The sequence below is a fragment of the Oscarella lobularis genome, chromosome 7, assembly GCF_947507565.1.
Source record: "Oscarella lobularis chromosome 7, ooOscLobu1.1, whole genome shotgun sequence".
Classification (NCBI taxonomy): Eukaryota; Metazoa; Porifera; class Homoscleromorpha; order Homosclerophorida; family Oscarellidae; genus Oscarella; species Oscarella lobularis.
The window spans coordinates 2624533-2639330 of NC_089181.1; the positions used below are offsets into that span (position 1 = coordinate 2624533).

At 49.3% G+C, this 14798-nt stretch overlaps 6 protein-coding genes across 8 annotated transcripts; 4 read left to right on the top strand and 2 right to left on the bottom strand.

Moving 5' to 3' along the window:
- Window positions 1–34: 34 nt before the first annotated feature.
- On the top strand, window positions 35–1879 carry LOC136189275 (acid-sensing ion channel 4-A-like). Its single transcript, XM_065977193.1, has 6 exons — window positions 35–171; window positions 223–1134; window positions 1191–1268; window positions 1321–1459; window positions 1513–1604; window positions 1658–1879. Exons 1-6 carry the CDS (start codon window positions 135–137, stop codon window positions 1786–1788), a joined length of 1389 nt encoding a protein of 462 aa, XP_065833265.1. The 5' UTR covers window positions 35–134; the 3' UTR covers window positions 1789–1879.
- Window positions 1866–5553, bottom strand: LOC136189268 (pre-mRNA-processing factor 39-like). 2 transcript variants are annotated; one of them, XM_065977186.1, is made up of 14 exons: window positions 5336–5553; window positions 4650–5221; window positions 4480–4598; window positions 4304–4429; window positions 4126–4250; window positions 3786–3953; window positions 3687–3722; window positions 3602–3634; window positions 3329–3545; window positions 3106–3270; window positions 2918–3044; window positions 2577–2848; window positions 2112–2519; window positions 1866–2060 (listed from the first exon to the last, which is right to left on the bottom strand). In XM_065977186.1, the coding sequence occupies exons 2-14, from the start codon at window positions 4753–4755 to the stop codon at window positions 2013–2015; spliced, it is 1950 nt and encodes a 649-aa protein (XP_065833258.1). In that variant the 5' UTR covers window positions 4756–5221; window positions 5336–5553; the 3' UTR covers window positions 1866–2012. The 2 variants fall into 2 exon arrangements, with proteins under 2 accessions (XP_065833258.1, XP_065833259.1); XM_065977187.1 differs by lacking the exons at window positions 3602–3634; window positions 3687–3722 and having other exon boundaries at window positions 5336–5498.
- LOC136189294 (cysteine-rich PDZ-binding protein-like) lies at window positions 4742–5484 on the top strand. Its single transcript, XM_065977215.1, has 6 exons — window positions 4742–4775; window positions 4825–4890; window positions 5012–5063; window positions 5119–5198; window positions 5256–5273; window positions 5363–5484. The coding sequence occupies exons 1-6, from the start codon at window positions 4760–4762 to the stop codon at window positions 5425–5427; spliced, it is 297 nt and encodes a 98-aa protein (XP_065833287.1). The 5' UTR covers window positions 4742–4759; the 3' UTR covers window positions 5428–5484.
- A 64-nt stretch (window positions 5554–5617) lies between the features above and the next one.
- Window positions 5618–9538, top strand: LOC136189265 (homeobox protein unc-62-like). Of its 2 annotated transcripts, none has more exons than XM_065977179.1 (11): window positions 5618–6131; window positions 6195–6439; window positions 6638–6779; window positions 6942–6992; window positions 7072–7122; window positions 7304–7684; window positions 7741–7966; window positions 8016–8131; window positions 8195–8271; window positions 8329–8615; window positions 8682–9538. In XM_065977179.1, exons 1-11 carry the CDS (start codon window positions 6108–6110, stop codon window positions 9332–9334), a joined length of 2253 nt encoding a protein of 750 aa, XP_065833251.1. In that variant the 5' UTR covers window positions 5618–6107; the 3' UTR covers window positions 9335–9538. The 2 variants fall into 2 exon arrangements, with proteins under 2 accessions (XP_065833251.1, XP_065833252.1); XM_065977180.1 differs by having other exon boundaries at window positions 7304–7672.
- An 851-nt stretch (window positions 9539–10389) lies between these two features.
- On the top strand, window positions 10390–13138 carry LOC136189264 (heat shock protein 83-like). Its single transcript, XM_065977178.1, has 4 exons — window positions 10390–10684; window positions 10773–10979; window positions 11114–11410; window positions 11464–13138. Exons 1-4 carry the CDS (start codon window positions 10490–10492, stop codon window positions 13015–13017), a joined length of 2253 nt encoding a protein of 750 aa, XP_065833250.1. The 5' UTR covers window positions 10390–10489; the 3' UTR covers window positions 13018–13138.
- Window positions 11507–14788, bottom strand: LOC136189283 (nucleoporin SEH1-like). Its single transcript, XM_065977204.1, has 12 exons — window positions 14631–14788; window positions 14527–14574; window positions 14352–14457; window positions 14257–14297; window positions 14120–14200; window positions 13996–14073; window positions 13890–13942; window positions 13744–13836; window positions 13607–13684; window positions 13500–13562; window positions 13285–13448; window positions 11507–13234 (listed from the first exon to the last, which is right to left on the bottom strand). Exons 1-12 carry the CDS (start codon window positions 14754–14756, stop codon window positions 13116–13118), a joined length of 1050 nt encoding a protein of 349 aa, XP_065833276.1. The 5' UTR covers window positions 14757–14788; the 3' UTR covers window positions 11507–13115.
- Between the last annotated feature and the right edge of the window lie 10 nt (window positions 14789–14798).

Sequence of the window (14798 nt, forward strand, 5' to 3'; positions counted from 1 at the left end):
TACGAGGACTCTGCCTGTGCAGATTCCGCAGATTCCTGGCTTTTGGCTAGGCTCTGTCACGCCCAGGTTAGCGTGCGCCGGAGAGCTTGTTTGCACACTTGTTTGCAATTGTTTGCACCGTTTATCTCACTACAATGGAGATGAACAGCGGTAGCGACATGAAAAAAGACAGTAGGTTATGCTTTGAAATTATTTTCATCTAAGATGTTCTTTCCCCCATAGATCCTTTCGACGATTCCGCTCGAGATCCTTACGCAAACATTCACGATTTCCTCAATTCGACAACTATGCACGGAGTCAAGTACTTGGCGATCGGCGCTTTGTGGCGTCGCCTCGTTTGGAGCTTACTGATCTTCGCAGCAGTGGGAGGATTTTTGGCGCTGGCAATCGGCAGCATCATCCAGTTCACCCAACGAAATACGAGCACTAAGTTCTCGGTTCATTATCCGGAGAGCATCCCGTTTCCTGTCGTCACCATTTGCAACAGAAACACTTTTATGAAATCGAAGGTATTGAACTTGACAAACGGAAAAGCTATACTAGATGAACTCGAAAAATTTGATCTGCACACGCTGGACGGTAATCACAGCAGCGATTTCGACGTTCTGGAAGACGCGGGAGGCTTCGAGTATTTAGTTATGAAAACCGGAGTCGAGTTTCATAATTTAATTGTATATGACAACGAGAGCAAAGAATACGTGTTCACTTTCGGAACTCATCATACAATGGCAGACTTTGATCTCACCCTGACGCCATTTGGAAAGTGCCACAGTTTTAATAAAAATCAAATGCATAGTGTATACGGAAGTGGGATTTCAAGTGGATTCACTGTTTTGCTCAATATTCAACAGGACGAGTATGTGAGTCCGGGCTTCCTAGAAACGGCTGGCCTTCAAGTGCTCGTGCATTTGCCTCACGAAACTCCACAGACTGTCTTATCATCAGGATTTTCTGTGTATCCCGGCACGCACACGTCAGTTCAAATTCGAGAATCTCGAGTTAAAAACTTGCAGAATCCGTATGGTCAATGTGACAAAAGCAAGCCAGCCAACTACAGCAGAAACAATTGCGATAATCGCTGTTATTACGAGGCTCTAAAAGAAAAGTGCAAGTGCAGGGAGATATACATGACAGGTCTCAGACTTCTGGAATTGGCTGATTTCCCAATCCTGCTTTTCTTTTTTTTGCAGAACCCGATCAATTAAATGTTCGGGTGTGCTCTTTTCGGGACGCAGAGTGCTTAACTAATGCGATACTGGCTTACTTTGGTGCGTCGTTCAGAATATTGAAATGCATTGCTGTAGCACGCATTTTTACCAGAATCTTCAACAACTTGCGACTGCCCACCCCCATGTGAAGATCGAATTTTCGACGTTCAATTATCACAGGCTCTGTATCCAAGCAACCACGCCATAGAAACGGTGCAAAAATTCGAAAACGCATCTGAAATCGCAATCAAGTAAAAATCTAATAAGAGCGTACAGTAGTAATTGTATTTATCATTTTGGATAGGAACAACTATGTCTTTCTCACCGTCTACTATCCTAAGATCCTGTATACTCAGACTGATGAAACGATAGCGTACTCAATCTCAAATTTGTTCGGTACTAGAACAATGTGTAGCAAACAGCTCAGCTGATCTCTCGTTTTACTGTAGGCGATATTGGCGGCAATATGGGTCTCTTCATTGGAGCCAGCACATTGACCTTGTGCGAATTTTTCCAGTACGTCATCAAGGAAATCTACGGCGCTTGGAAAAGGCGCAGAAATGTGACGTCAAAGATGTGACGTCAAAAACGCAATCACCTTTCTTTTTCGTCTTTTCTTTTTCTTACCACGTGAACACGTTTTTGAAATAGAACACGCTGGCGAAACGGTCTCATTTATTAGTCACGAGGCCCACAAAGAGATGCCAATTGGAATAGTTAACAGGGAAACGCACGCGCACTCGGTCTCTCTACTGTATATTCGTCCAGAAAGGAAACAGAACTCTTATCGCCTAGATTTTTAATCTACTGCGGAGGCCACGCAGTCTGCGAATTTCCAGTCTGGTAGTAAGCCTGAAAACATATCGTTATTAATTATAATTCTTACGTTATTATTCATCTTACCGCCACTTGTCCTGGCGTGATTGCATTCGACTGCAAAGCGGCTTGGTAGGCGGCTCGTTGTTGCTGTTGCTGCACCGTCTCGACGCCGTCGTTTTCCGGTACAGCCATTGTGGCAGCAGCTCTTGGCACTTTAGCCTGCTGTTGGCTTGCGTTGTCTGCCTTTCGTTTTCGGCCAAAACCCGACGTGCTGTACTGTTCTTTGTGATCTAGCACCGCTCTTCGTAACGTGACTGGATTTCCGCCGAATTGCTGCAAGAATAGAATGCGTCGTTCGGAGAGATCCTGCTTGCTGGACGGCAACATGTCGCTCTCTTGCGCCAAGGTGAAAACGGCCTCGACGGACGATTCATCGAGAGGAAATTGATTCGTCTCGAAATCGAGCAGGTGTAAATACAACCGCTTATTTTTCTGAAGCAATAGAACCGACTTCATACGTGGATCTAATCGCGGAAGTGTGCAGGTTACCGTATCTTTGCCTATAGCCGCTTTCAAGACTTCCTTTCCCTTCGCTCGGTCTCCCATCACTTTGGCTAAGAAATTTGCATACTGTACACTCAGGAAGCTTCCGTCTTCCGGCGATTGTGCCGCCAAGTCTATGGCCTTTTCATAGAGAGACGCGGCCTTGTCCTTGTTGCCGCGCCGACGTTCAAGATTGATCAATTGCATTGTACCGGTAACTGATCGGGGAAACGCTTCGAGCATGTTTGTAAGAACTTGGCACGCTTCGTCCGCGTTACCTAAACAACGGAGAAGAGATTTTTTCAAAAAAAAAAAAAGGAGGTACAGTACTATTTCTTTCTACGTACCCGCAGCTTCCTCATACAACGCCCAAGTCAAGTGAATGCTTGGCTTGTGACGCAAATGAACGGTGCACGCGCGTCTGTACACGTCTCGCGCCTTTCCTGGTTCGCGCGCCTCGAGATAATTGGCGTACTACAGCAGCGAGAGATACACTAAACCAATTGCACGCACCCCCCCGTCTATTCTACGTCACCTTTATCCAATAGTCTTCGTACAGGGCACAGACAACGAGACATCGTTCGAAAAGAATTCGAATCCGTTCCTCGCTGCCTTGCAAAATTTCAAAGTCCAAGTACTCGCGCCAATTATTCAACTGGAACGCTTCCAAGGGTTTCACGTGAAAATAGGGCCGTTTAACCTAACAACGTAGCGCAACGTTCTCTATATAGAAAACAACCTCGATCGCAAGTTCTCACATTCTCTTCGTAACTCCATCGCTTCCGCACTTCGTCTTCCGTCTGCTGATGAACGGCGTGACGTCGTTGAACGGCTTTCTCCTTCAACGCCAATTCGACGTCGCCATTGGCCGCCGCGACGGCGGCCGCGTCGCTGGCGACTTCCGCCTGAAGCGTCTGATACTCCTCGGCGGAAAAGATTTGATTCGCCGGATAGAGACGAACGAATTCGCGAAACCTAAAAATTTCATACTAATTAAAAACGATCAATATATAAATACATATGGGGGTTACAAGAACATGCGCAAATGTCTCTTTGAGAGCGGTCTGAATCAGATCTTGCTACACATTGCTAGATTAGAGACGTGTGTACCGAAACCTCGGCGAAGGATCGAAGGAATGCGTTTTTGTATTTCTTCACATCGGATTGGGGGATAATAATAATTGCTCCTTAGTTAATAAATAAACTCGTACTTACTGCTCGAAATGCTTGCTGTAGTATTGCGTGGGAACGGTGAGGAGTCGATCGTAGATTCCTCTCATCAGCTGAAAATTGTTCTGCGCCATCGCCCACTCCACATAGTTCTCCCAGAGTCGATCGGATCGAAATTCCAGTCCCGCTGTCTTGATCGCCTCCTCGTATAAACTGATTGAAAAAATAAAAGAGAGAAAAAATGCGCCCAATGATTAACAATGTAAACTCTCCTCGCGTACACGTCATATAAAGCGTCGCTATACCTGAACATTATTTAACGTCCACTTCACGGGTGTAACAACACTAATTACTAATTCTCTGGATCGGTTTTTCGCGTTCTCACCCTTGCATTTTTTCCACGCTCGGAAGTCCCAACTCCAAACGATAGAGATAATTCTGCGCGAAGTCGAGATAGTGAAGCCACAGGTCGATGCTCAGTGAAATTGCCTCGAGACCGCGACGATAGACCTGCGATTTTCCGTTTAGAAATTCCGAATTCGCGATTTTTTTCTCTCTCTTACGGCGCTGGCGGAGCTGGCACCGCTGTGGCGTAGTTCCATGTCGGCAAATTTTTTCCAGTAGCCGAAACAGTATGGATAGCGCTGAAGAAAGTCTTCGAACGCTTCGCGTACGCTTTCGATGTTGTCCTGCGCGTCAATCGATAGATAATGCAGTGCGTTGGAGATTCGTCGCTTGCCTCTGATTCTACGACTTGCAGGAGATACGTCCAGGTGTCGAAGTCGCAAGGATTCGCTCGAACGGCGCTCCAGTATCGCTCTTTTTCGGTCATTGCAGGTGGCTGCTCCTCTGAAACGTCTGCAAAATAGCTATTGCGGTTTCTTTCGTCAATAGCGGACGCCGGATTACCGGTCGCTGCCGAGATGCCGGCGGATTCTGTCGCTCCCGAGTTATCATCCGCCATCTTGATTGTCGAACACGCATGCTCAAAAGACAAGCGACTGTTTCTCCCCATTGGGATGGTTTGTCAGAAATGTAAGGGTTGCGAAAGACGCTAAGCATTCTATTGACGAAGTTTGAATAGGTGAAAAGAAACTAGCTCGGTTAGGGGCCCCCGATCCGTGGAAATCTGGCTCTCGAGGCACCATTGGTAAGAAATCACATCAATTAGGGCCAACGCAGTTCTCATAGCCGTCTAGCGTGGTTAGGGAAATTACGTGGGGTCGTTGGGGAATTTCATTATTAGCACAACAATTGTTTTCAATTTCTAGAGGGAGGAAGACGGGTGAATGAGAACAAAGTTCTAACAGGCAAAAAAACGAGGTAGTCGACTATGTTTTTGGCTTGAACAGTGCGAGAAATCCTCGTTTCTTTTTAGATTCCAACCATACCAGAAGTTCAATCAGTGTCGTATCTGCAAGTGTCACGTGCATCAACCTCAGGCGCATTATTGCCAAGGTTCGTGTCTCGAGCTTTTCCTCCTGCGGTTTTAGTTCGTTATTTTTGTCCGCACAGGATGTGCGTATAAAAAAGGTGAGGCCATTGACCACTAACTACATCGTGGAGCAAGACTGGGGGAGGGACTATTTACACACCTGACTGTGTCTCTTTTCCTCTTGTAGGCATATGCGCAATGTGTGGAAAGCAGCTGCTGGATGTGAAAGACTACAGACAGAGCTCAGTTTAGTTGCGAGTCTCGTCTTGTCGTCTTCAGTCTAGAACCGATTATATTCATTAGTCTCTATATCTATTCTTAGTTAGAGTTAGAGAGAAAGTGTGTTGGGGGGTGGAGGTGGAGTTTGGGGCAAATTGTAAACAGGATTAGGATGGCTAGTGGGTGGGCATGTGGGTTGTGCGTGCACCACAGGAAAGGATGGAAACCCTGGGGAACAAAAACCCCTCTGTTGTTATGCACTGACCACAGAATACATTGTCTCAAACCTCATACGAAAACCACTTGAGCGTTGCGCGCGCGCATGTCGAACGCACAATTATTCCAGTGTCCGTTGTCTAACGAAAGATACGCCCCCCCGGACGAAGAAATCATCCGATAGCGCATGGGCGTTCGATTGGTTACGACACGAATTCGATTGAGCCAATTAGAGAGGGATCGTCGTTGTGATTGGCCCGCGCGGTCCGGTGATCTCATTAGTGAGACGGATCCGTCCTACACAGGTTCCTTGTACGATCAAATCTGACAGTTTTTATTCGCTGTTTGATGGGCGTGCATTGAGCCCTTGTCCGATCCCCGGCGGTTTTTTTGACGGGTTTGATGCCGAGATCGGCCCGCGCTTTCGTCTGACAGGCGGACGGGTGTTGTTACAAGTAAATCATATTTGCCGTCAAGTGTCAAATCAGTAAACATAAATGTCAGGACGCCAGTGCTATACTGTAAGTGAATATATACCCCGCCACCTCACACGGCCGGCGTAACGCGAGGCGACCCCCCTTTAGGGTCCTCCTTCGAATCTCGGCGCTCAACCCGTTTACAGACACGACCTCGGGGCGTTCGGCAGCCAGCCGAGAGCTCAGCAACACGTGGTTGCCAATACAGCGGCCGGCTCGTTTTCAGCCTATCCGGCTCCCGTACAATTGATTCAGTACGTTGCAACGCCACCGTCTCAATCGGTCGCCGCCACCGCCGCCGTCGCCGCCCCCGTCGAGTTCGATATCACGAAAGACAAGGAAGCCATATATGCGTACGTCGTCGCCTTTTCGCCTTCGTTCCGCGCGCTACGAGGACGCACTCGCGATTTGAAGCGTTCCAGCTTTTAGGGCGGTTGCAGTACGTAATGATCGAAAAACGCGTCGCGCGCGGTCGTTTGTCTATTTCGCGTCTGTGCGTCGTGCCTTTCTTCTCTAATGCTCTTCCTATCTAATCCGGTCTTTGGAAAAAGGCACCCGTTGTTCCCACTACTGTCGGCTCTATTCGGAAAATGCGAACGGGCCACGTCGACGCCGCGTGACGACGGCGCCGCCGATGCGGACGATTTTTCTTCGCGCGCGCTCGATGCGTTGATCGATTCGCTTGCGAAAAAGGTACGTGAGAACGACTGTAAAATGCAGACGCTCGATTCCCTATTCATTCACGCGACAACGTGAATGAAAGGGGGAGGGCGGGCGGGCACTTTTCCGGTCCCGGCGTCACGTGCGCGAAAGTTGTGCGACGGATTGATGCCTATTTCTCTTTCTCTATATCAGATTCTTCAAGAACGACCGTACTACGCCCCCAATCACGAAACGGACAGCATAGTACGTAGTCGTCGCGTCCTCAGACGTCAATGAATCAATTAATTAATGCGGTCGGTTTATTTTGATTGTATGCCTATAGATGATCCAGGCCATACAAACGTTGAGGTTTCATCTTTTGGAATTAGAGAAGGTAAATCGTCTCGTTCGAACGACTAGACGTCCGGGAGGGGTTCCGTAAATTTTTTGCCGCGGCGCGTACGTGGTCATAGAAGTAGAGTGGGGTCGTTCGATTAGCATTTTCCCTTCTTTGCGTGTGTGCTCCCCCCTCCCTCGTCACTTACTAATGCAAAATCGATGCCCACCTCGTTCAGGTTCATCATCTCTGCGATAGTTTCTGCAGTCGATACATCAGCTGCCTCAAGGGTAAGATGCCCATGGACGTCACGGTGAACAGCGAGAAGGATTTCAGTTCGTTGGTTCTCGTTGAGAATAATGACGGTTGCGAGGATAGCAGTGTGACCAATCTCGACGCCGCCGTCGCCGCCGTAACATCTATATCTCCACCGCTGCTCCAGTCGACGGCAGCGCTACCCGCGCAACAACAGACGACTGCGGCCACGGTGATGATGATGATGTCTCAATCGTCTTCTCCTCTTGATCAGCAACAGGATGATACCGAAGCGAGTCAATATTTTCTTTCATTCGATCACAGTTCGTCCGGAGAGCAACAGTCGCCTGAGGTCAGTGAGTCGGTCAGTCAGTGATCTCACATCTCCGGTTACTCTATTCATGTGACTCGTTTTTCCAGTTTCTCAACATGCACGGTCAATGGGCGACGGCTGTCTCCGTCGCTCAAGCTCACTCCATGATGTCGCCGGTTGGAAGTAGTCCAATGTCAGGCGGCGGCGGCGGCGGCGGCGGCGGCGGCGGCGGCGACGGCAGTCCGTCGTCGTCACTCGCTCCTTTGGGAATGTCGACGAGTTATGCCTCTATTCCGACGTCAGGCGTCGCCGCCACCGTCGTTTCTGCGCCAAGTGAGTGCTGTGGTGCGTTGTTGTTTTGTAGTTGGGATTCTTGTTTAAGGTGGAACTGGGGACGGGCCGAGACGGAACAAGGAGAAACTGAAAACGAAGCGACGGGGAATTTTTCCCAAGTCCGCAACGAATATCATGAAGACGTGGCTCTTTCAGAATTTGGCTGTAAGCGGATATCGCCAAGACTCACGACGTCACGCTATTTCTCTCCCTCTTTCTTCCTTGAAGCATCCCTATCCGTCAGAAGAGCAAAAGAGACAGTTGTCGCAGGAAACGGGACTGACTATCCTTCAAGTTAATAATTGGTAAGGAATCCTGTGAACGTCTCGCATTCGACGTCACCGGAATCGTTCTTTATTAAGGTTCATCAACGCTCGACGACGAATCGTTCAACCCATGATCGACGCGTCGAATCGAGCGGGAAAGTCGCCCGTCGTGACGATGTTCAAGGCCAAGCGACGCCGATCGCCGACGCCGACCCACTCCATGGCCGTCGGAAATTTTCAGACCACAACTATGGGTGCCGGCGGGAACAGCGGCCTGCACCATCCTCATCATCATCAACATCAGCCGCCACTCAGCGTGACTCTGGGTTCATACCAGCAGGAGCAGACGGCTCCGACCACAGCGCTTTGTCATCTCAATCAAGGTTGCAATAGATATGCATATGTAGTGAGAATTTACGTTATGAGTATAACGGTCTGACTGCGTGCAGAGACGGACATGTATCAGGTGGCAACAACGAATCATCATCAACAGCAGCAACCGCAACAGCAGCAGAAGCAGGAGCAGCAACAGCAATATCTCGGACCACCTCCCCCCGTTATACACCATCAGCTCGACCAGACTCAGGCAGTTCAACAGCATCCGCCTCCGCCATTGGCACTTCTCTCGCCAGTTCAAACAGAATACGGAGGATCTATTCCCTTGACTCACAATCCAGCCGACATGTCTATGCCTCCGCCGGCGCCGCCGCCTTTACCGCCGCCTCCACCAATGCTTTCTCCTCAGCCGGCTCCGTTTCTATCTCAAGCCGTTCTTGTCGCCGGTCCGCCGCCGCCGCCGCCGCCTCCACCGCCGCCTCCTCCTGGTTACGTTGCTGCCGTTTCGTACCCTCCCGCTCACCAGCCGCCGCCTCTTCCAACAGCTAGGCCGCCTCAAACTGCCATGCAAGCTACCTACGTCGTTGCCGGACCGCCGCCATCGGCTGTTGCTGTTCAGACGCCTCCGCCATCTACAGGAATTCCGTCGCTCTACGCAGGTCCTCCGCCACCACAGATGCTTCAGGGCTACGTTGTGCCTGTATCGCAAGCTTCGGATTCTCTCTGGCAATACAGTGTTCCTCATCCGTCGCAACAGACATTGTAGCGTGCCGGCATGCTGCTGCGGTTGAGCTGAAAAGTTCTTCTGGAAAATTTTTTGTCTTCGAGTTTCATTGCGTTTGGTAGGTGGGGTTCTATCAACTGATGAATGCCCAAAATGCAGAATTATATGTATCATTCTTTCTTTTCTATAACTATAATTATTTTTTGATACGTCGAAATGAACTAATAAATCAATTGTTGATTCGTGCGCGTAGAGGCGTGGGCGCGCTCCTTAGCAACACAACAGGAAGTGCGCGTGGATTCTCCACGAAGGCGTGTCGACACACCAAACAAAGACGATGGTTTTCGCCGTCGTCCGTTATGGAGACGACGAGCGATTGCTCGTAAATCCTCAGTGCGTCGTAGTTAACCTGCTCGACTTTCTTCGAAGTCGTTCCGAGCAACTATCGACGACTCTCGTCGATCTCACGGACGAGACAGGTGCGCGACGACGCTTCGGAGCCGATATATCGCGTTCTAGCCAAACTTCCGACAGGTCTTGTGATCGATCTCGACGTCCATCGAGCCGAATACGCCGACAAGTACGTGAAAGCGCACCAAGTCTACGTCCTTGTGGAAAAACACGTACAAGCTCCAGAGGACGAACTCGATGGCGGCGGCGGAGACGTCACACGAAGCTCGACGCCTTCGTCGATCGTTTCGTCGGCTACGCGAACTCGCGAACGAACGAAGACGCGCTACTCGTGTCTGCTGCGCAAAGTCGAATCGCTATTGCCTGACTACAAGCTGCGACGAGCGAACGAAAAGAAAAAGGAGACCGTGAGAGCATCGAGCCGAACTGGAGAAGAAGAGACGGGTGCTCCGTCTAGCGGACGACGCGGGCGTCGTCCGCCGAGCTTCAAAACAGTCGCTCATTTGGCTGCATCGAGGAAAACAAAGAGTCGAAATACAAGCGCAAAGTGACTCTATGAATTACTACTGTAGAAGAATTTAAAAATTAATTTTTAGCTTCAGTTTTGTTTGTACACATTCCCTGACACATTCCCGTTTCCGCGAAGGCGCGCGCTGTGCGGACGCTAGTGCGCTAGTAGTAGCGCACCGAATCTTCTAGAACTTTCCGCCACGTGGAAAAGGTCATACCGACTCACCGCGGCAGTCATTCCCCTAGCGATTTCTCGACCGAGCGAAGCGATTCACTATGTCCGGAGAAGAGGAAGCAATGGTTACCGAGCCTACGACAACGCCCGCTGCAGCGGCAGCGGCGGAAGACGACGCCGAAGTCGAAGTCTTCGCCTTCCAAGCCGAAATCGCCCAGCTAATGAGCCTCATCATTAATACGTTCTACTCGAACAAGGAGATTTTCCTGCGCGAGCTCATATCGAACTCGTCCGACGTAAGAGAGAAAGAGCGGCGAACACGTGCTCGCGGAAAAAATGGCGTCGCCTTTTTTTCCCCCCCTCCCTAATCGATTCTCTTCGCAGGCGCTCGACAAGATTCGCTATCAAAGTCTAACCGATCCGGCTCAACTCGATTCGGGTAAGGAACTGCACATTCAAATTATCCCGAGCAAAGAGGAAAACACGCTAACGATCATCGACACGGGCGTCGGAATGACGAAAAGCGACATGGTGAATAATTTGGGAACGATCGCCAAATCGGGCACGAAAGCGTTCATGGAAGCATTGCAGGTAAAAACGTCACTTTAATTAATTAATTAACAATTAATTGTTTCAATCACGTGCTCCTCAAAGAACTTTCTAGTAGATACGCCCCTCTTACTATTTGCGCATGCTCAAAAACGTAATTAAAATATTATTTATAGGCTGGCGCTGATATTTCTATGATTGGTCAATTCGGTGTCGGTTTCTATTCGTCGTATCTGATCGCCGATCGAGTCCAAGTCATCTCCAAGCACAACGACGACGAGCAGTACGTGTGGGAATCTTCCGCCGGCGGTTCATTTACGATTTGTCCTGACACGGACGGCGAGCCACTCGGTCGTGGAACGAGAATCATTCTCTACATGAAAGAAGACCAGACGGAATACGTGGAGGAGCGACGAGTGCGAGAAGTCGTCAAGAAACACTCGCAATTCATAGGCTATCCCATCTCTCTTCAAGTAAGAATAAAAAACAATATATGATATGTATATAATTGAGTCTTTCTTTATAGGTTCAGAAGGAACGCGATAAGGAGATAAGCGACGACGAAGAGGAAGAAGAAAAGAAAACCGACGGCGGCGACGACGAAGAAGCGAAGGACGAGAGCAAACCGAAAATCGAAGAAGTCGAAGATTCCGACGACGAAGACGCCGCCGGCGACAAGGACAAGAAGAAAAAGAAGAAGAAAATCAAGGAAAAATACACGGAAATGGAAGAACTGAACAAAACGAAACCGCTCTGGACGCGCAATCCGAACGACATTAGCAAGGAGGACTACGGCGAGTTCTACAAAAGCCTGACGAACGACTGGGAAGATCATTTGGCCGTGAAGCACTTCTCCGTCGAAGGTCAGCTGGAATTTCGCGCACTTCTCTTCGTGCCGAAGCGCGCCCCGTTTGACTTGTTCGAGAACAAGAAGCAGAAGAATCGCATCAAGCTCTACGTTCGTCGCGTCTTCATCATGGACAATTGCGACGAATTGATGCCGGAGTGGCTCAACTTCATCAACGGCGTCGTCGACTCGGAGGACCTGCCGCTCAACATTTCGCGCGAGACGCTCCAGCAGAGCAAAATTCTCAAAGTCATACGCAAGAATCTCGTCAAGAAGTGCCTCGAACTCTTCGCCGAAATCGCCGAGGACAAGGAGAACTACAAGAAATTCTACGAGCAATTCTCGAAGAATCTCAAGCTGGGAATCCACGAGGACAGCGTCAATCGTACGAAAGTCGCCGAACTCCTTCGCTACTATTCGTCGGCGTCCGGCGACGACATGACGATGCTGAAGGATTACGTCGCTCGCATGAAGGAGAATCAAAAGGAAATCTATTTCATCACGGGCGAAAATCGCGAGCAAGTCGCCGCCTCGTCGTTCGTGGAACGCGTGAAAAAAGCGGGACTCGAGGTTCTCTACATGGTCGAGCCGATCGACGAATACAGCGTTCAACAGCTGAAGGAATACGACGGAAAGAAGCTCGTCAGCGTGACGAAAGAGGGTCTCCAGTTGCCGGAGGACGACGACGCTAAGAAGAAATTCGAAGAGGACAAGGCAAAATTCGAGGGCCTATGCAGCGCGATGAAAGACATTCTCGATAAGAAAGTCGAAAAAGTCGTCGTGTCGCAGCGTCTCGTTCAGTCGCCGTGTTGCATCGTGACGAGCCAGTACGGCTGGACGGCGAACATGGAGCGAATCATGAAGGCGCAGGCGTTGCGCGACAACAGCACGCTCGGCTACATGGCGGCGAAAAAGCATCTCGAAATCAATCCCGATCATTCTATATTGAAGACGCTGAGGCAGAAAGTCGAGGCGGATAAGAACGATAAGAGTATCAAGGATCTCGTCATGTTGCTCTTCGAAACGTCGCTTCTTTCGTCCGGCTTCAGCTTGGAGGATCCGCAGAATCACGCGAGTCGCATTCATCGTATGATCAAGCTCGGTATCGGCGTTGAAGACGATGACGACGAGGAAGGCGCCGGCGGCGACGATGCCGGAGCGGGCGCGGAGGATTTGCCGCCGTTGGAAGGCGACGAGCAGGACGACGAATCGCGCATGGAAGAGGTCGACTAGAGTTGTTTGTTTGGTTTTTTTTTGTTGTCGTTACCCAATGACACAGCAGTAGCAGCAAAGGTTGTCTTTTTGTGTGCTTGTCTCGTGCATTTACGTTATTAAAATCGCTTGACTTCTTGAAGCCACGGCGGGTTCTTCTTATGCGTTGGGTCGCTCGGGTCGAGGACACCGTCGCCTTTTAGAACGGCAATGCACTTCCAGTTTTCAAGATAATTTGCTGTAAGAAAAGGAGGTAGACATTTACTTTGGCAATGTCTCCGTTCTGACCTTTCCAGAGTCTCACGCAGCCGTCGTTGCCGGAAGACGCCAGCGTCGTGCCCGTCACGTTCCACTGTACGCGCCAGACTTGAGATGCGTGATCGTCGTCCAGCAATTGGTCAAATTGAGCCGGCTGCCTCACGTCTAACTTCGTTTGACCGCTTGGATCGGATCTAGGTAACGCCAATCAATCACTTTTCAAACGGTTGTCGTGCTAAATCTACCCGTTGAGTACAAGTTGGAATACTCGGATATCCTTTGATGCCACAGCTAGCATGTGATATTGTCTACACACAGGCTCAGAAACGGAAATGTCTTCTACGTCTCTTGCCTTCCCAGGTTGGGCGCAAAAGCGACGCCATGTACCGGATCAGAGACACCCGGTAGAGCTTCTATTCTGTTCCACTTCCTAACGACAAAAAAGAAGGATGCGCTTTGCCTAATTTAACTTCATGCTCTTCAACTTGCCTTGAAGATTCATTGTATTCGAATATGAGAACCTTGCCTAGAGTCGTCAAAGCGGTTTCATCGCTGCCAACAGCAATCATTGGAGGGTGAATCCTTTTATGAAAAAAGTCAAAAACAAGCCCCAGTCTCTATCCACCGGTTCTGACCGAGAGGGATTCCAAGAGATGCAGCTGCAACAGGCTTTGCAAACAATTTCATGCTAAAAGAATTCGTTTTTTTCTTGGGGAAATCAATTGAATAGGCTTTCGGCACCATAAGGGACCACTGGCTCAAATTCATCACGTCCGGAGCCTCGTAAATTCTCACTGTTCCGTCAGCTGAACAAGTAGCCTAACAAGAAAAGTAAAACAATTGGATTCGCGACTAGCGACTATACAAGCATCAGTCCAAGGTGTTTGGGAGCAAATTTGACGTCAGTCACAGACGTTCGGCTATCAACCAGAGATGCCTTCTTTGCCTATAGAAAGGGAGACAAGGTATTGACAGTACTTGCCCCTTGAGAGACATCTCTACCCAATGACTAGGTTCTGAATCAGAAGCTTTTGCATCAGAAACTGCATAAGAGGAAAGTGAGTCATTCTTTTTATTATTATTATTTGTTGACCTACTCTGTTCTTCCCAGACTGCAGCTGTTCGATCAAATGAGCACGTGACCAATAGCTGCCCAAATTCCGGATGAGCCCAGTCAACTCTCCACACCGAGCCAGAGTGTGTCTAAAGTTAAAAATAAAATAAACCTAATTGAGTATTAATTAATTTAGCCTGTTTAATTAATTAGTGAACCTTCCAGTTTGCTGTGCAATGCCACTCGCCTTTCTTCAAATCCCAAACCTGGAACGCTCTCAAAGTAAAGAGAGAGCTCGATTTCGTCTCTTTTTTCTTCTTGCCTTGACGCTCTGGTCGCTCGAGCACGTCGCCATGCGTCGCCCGTAGAAATCGTAAGCGACGTCGTGTATAATGTCCTTGTGATCGACGGGAATCACACGCGAATCGTAGTATTGCTGTTGCTGCATCGTTTTCTTTAGGCAAACGCACGCTAGGCTACTCTCCGGGGA